Source organism: the organism of the source record quoted next, unplaced genomic scaffold (genome assembly GCF_019419815.1).
Source record: "Pyrus x bretschneideri cultivar Hongxiangsu unplaced genomic scaffold, Pyrus_bretschneideri_v1 Contig2, whole genome shotgun sequence".
Taxonomy (NCBI): domain Eukaryota; kingdom Viridiplantae; phylum Streptophyta; class Magnoliopsida; order Rosales; family Rosaceae; genus Pyrus; species Pyrus x bretschneideri.
Genome location: NW_025999501.1, coordinates 13,169,640 through 13,172,546, shown reverse-complemented (window position 1 = coordinate 13,172,546; position 2,907 = coordinate 13,169,640). Strand labels below are relative to the sequence as shown.

The 2,907-nt window shown below is 37.2% G+C and overlaps 1 protein-coding gene across 1 annotated transcript; it reads right to left on the bottom strand.

Annotated features, from left to right (window-relative positions):
• Positions 1-420: 420 nt before the first annotated feature.
• LOC103949373 (tropinone reductase homolog At2g29340-like) lies at positions 421-1,950 on the bottom strand. Its single transcript, XM_009360479.3, has 5 exons — positions 1,743-1,950; positions 1,415-1,622; positions 1,093-1,309; positions 887-996; positions 421-769 (listed from the first exon to the last, which is right to left on the bottom strand). Exons 1-5 carry the CDS (start codon positions 1,817-1,819, stop codon positions 599-601), a joined length of 783 nt encoding a protein of 260 aa, XP_009358754.1. The 5' UTR covers positions 1,820-1,950; the 3' UTR covers positions 421-598.
• Between the last annotated feature and the right edge of the window lie 957 nt (positions 1,951-2,907).

Here is a 2,907-nt window from a genome sequence, read left to right as displayed (position 1 = left end):
ATTCTAAATCTAATTTCGTCATGAGACTTGTTCATCTTTATCCAATTACGCAGGCATTCTTATCCTTAGGATAATTTTTATTTAGTCCACATCTCAATCTTATCTTTGGCAATCTCAACCGAGCCATCCATACTTGGTTTCTTCACAATCCTTCATTCATGAGGACTCGGGCCAATCGAACCTTTTGGTGGGCTCAATGCCTAGTGGCCTGAAGGATACATACTGGGCAGAGAACCATGGTTCTCAAGTCAGCCTATCTCTACTCAATCTGTTATTTTAGGTCCAAACATGACCAAAAAACCATAGGGGAATTTAGGGACAAGAAACTGAAAAAAGAGTAGGATTTATGAATAAATTTTGGCATTATATTTCTAATTAAACTTGCTTTCATTACTATTAATTTCATACAAGAATGCTAAATAAATTGACAATTTGCTTATTATTAACAATGTAAAATGTTGAATTACAATCTAGAAATTGGATGGACGGATGTTTATCCGTAGGAAATAATAAAAGAACTGTTGGGATTGTTAGATGATATGTGATCAGATAGATAGGATGCTGATTTCGCATCCTATTCATTGACGAGTTGAGTTCGCTAGAAACCGCTAACGGTAAATCCACCGTCAACGCTAATAACTTGTCCATTGATGTAAGAAGCAGCAGGAAGGCAGAGGAAAGTGACTAGAGATGAGATTTCATTAGGCTGTGCCAGGCGACGGATGGGGGTTCTACCTATTAGGCGTCTGAAATCATCAGAATGGCCGTCCTGACAATGCAAAATCAAGTTCGAGTGTTAGATGAGATATGCTTAAAACATATTAATTAAACTGGTAAGATACAAAGGACTCAACAATATTTAGGTAAAGAGGGGATGGATATTTACAGATTCAACTTTAACTCCGGTGTTGACAGCCCATGGTGCCACAGAATTAGTACGAATGCCGTCCCTTGCCCATTCGCATGCCAAGTTCTTTGAAATTTGGATAATCGCACCTATAAAATAGCAATGAATAGGAATGTTTAGAGGTCTTACAGTTAATATTAATAACATACATTATTTATTTATATTTTGTAAAATTAATTACTCACTTTTTGTTGCTGCATAGGCAGAGAGTTTTGGAAGAGCTACCACACCGGCAATAGATGCCACAAAGACAATGCTTGCATTTCCAGAGGCTTTCAAGAGAGGGTGTGCAAGTTGAGAAAGATGGTAGGGAGATTCAACATTGGTTTCCATCATACTTGAGAAATCTTCCAAAGTGTAATCTGTAGTTCCTCTAAGTGTGCAAGTTGCAGCACTATTTACCTACATTTAGCACCATACGTAGCAATGTCAAAACCCATCATTATATTAATTAAGCTGTAAGTTAAGGTTTAAATAGACTAATTAGTCATAAATAAATTAGCTTACGAGGATGTTCAGTTTGCCATGGAAAATAGAGGAGACAGTTTTGATGAGGTTCTCTCTTTGTGCTTTAGAGGTTAAGTCACAAACCGAGCCGGTCACTTTGAATCCCTTACTTTCCCATTCTTGAAGCCTCTCAAGAATCTGCGCTTCGTTACGGGCACAGGTATGCACGGTTGCTCCAAGTCCTGCTAGCTCTTCCACTATGGCATACCTGGAAGAAAAAAAATTGCATTTGCAAACATTAAGAATAATGTACAAACGAAATGAACTGATCTGAATTGTCAGATTAATAAAGAACAAATAAGGGAAGAAATAGCGAATTTTTAGTTACCCGATGCCTTTAGTTCCACCTGTGACGAGGGCAGTCATACCCTTTAGAGACCATCTTTGGCTGTCGAAACCTGCCATGTATGTTTGCTTGATCTGAAACGAAAGATGCTTGTGCACTTCAAGTGGTAATTGAACAGGTGATTAGAAAGCTGTGTATAATACTGAAGGCTGAAGAAGAATTAGATGTGGATGTGAAGATGATAATCTATGGAAGCTAGCTGTGGGTATATATAGCAATTCTTGCTGCAACCAAAATATTAAACTAATAAGAAGAAAGTAGCGAACAGCGTGCGCAGTGGCCGTACTTGGGCTGAGTCAAATTCCTTGTTAATTAGGAATCGTCAATTCAATACAGTGATGAGAGCAAATGAGCATATTGAACGTCAATTCTTTGTATTATTCAACGCGGAGGAAGGGATTTTAAGATTACAAATGTGAACCATGAAGCTTTAATTACTGTTGGTGCCGAAAGGTCATCGTTCTTACTTCTTAGGTTATGTAGCCGGTATGCGCTCAGTCAATTTGCTTGACCTCCCTATTTGTGACAGCTTTGTGTGAGGATATTAGTGTTAGGTCTGTCATTAGGCCTGGCAAACAGATCGTGTATGTCGTGTTCGTATCGTTTTCGTGTAACACCTGTTATCTTAACGGGTCGTGTCGTGTCACACCTGTTATCTTAATGGGTCCTTAACAGGTCGGGTCACTTTACCCACCCGTTATGACCCGCTATGACCTGTTAAGAAAAATGTATTTTTTTTCTTAAACTTGCACATATATACCACACATTGCCACATAAATATTACTTCAAAACATTAAAGCACACTTTTTCATTTAAGTACTACATCTACACTTGAAAATAAGAGTCTAATAAACAAACATTCATACACTGCTAGTCTATTATAAAATATTAAATGTGCAAGGATATACAAAATATTAAATGTGCAAGGATATGCAAAAAGATATTCAAGGTTGTGAAGCTTTTCTCAAAAGTTTAAACCTTGTCAATGGAACTCGAAGCTTGAATGTAATTCCTTTTACAAAATCCTCAATTTTCATCGATCATCATGACATAAGATTTTGTGGTATCTACTTGTGTAAATATTTTAAATTGAAGATCGAATTCATTCATTGTATTCATATGGGGTCAAGGAGTGTAGCTGTAAAAA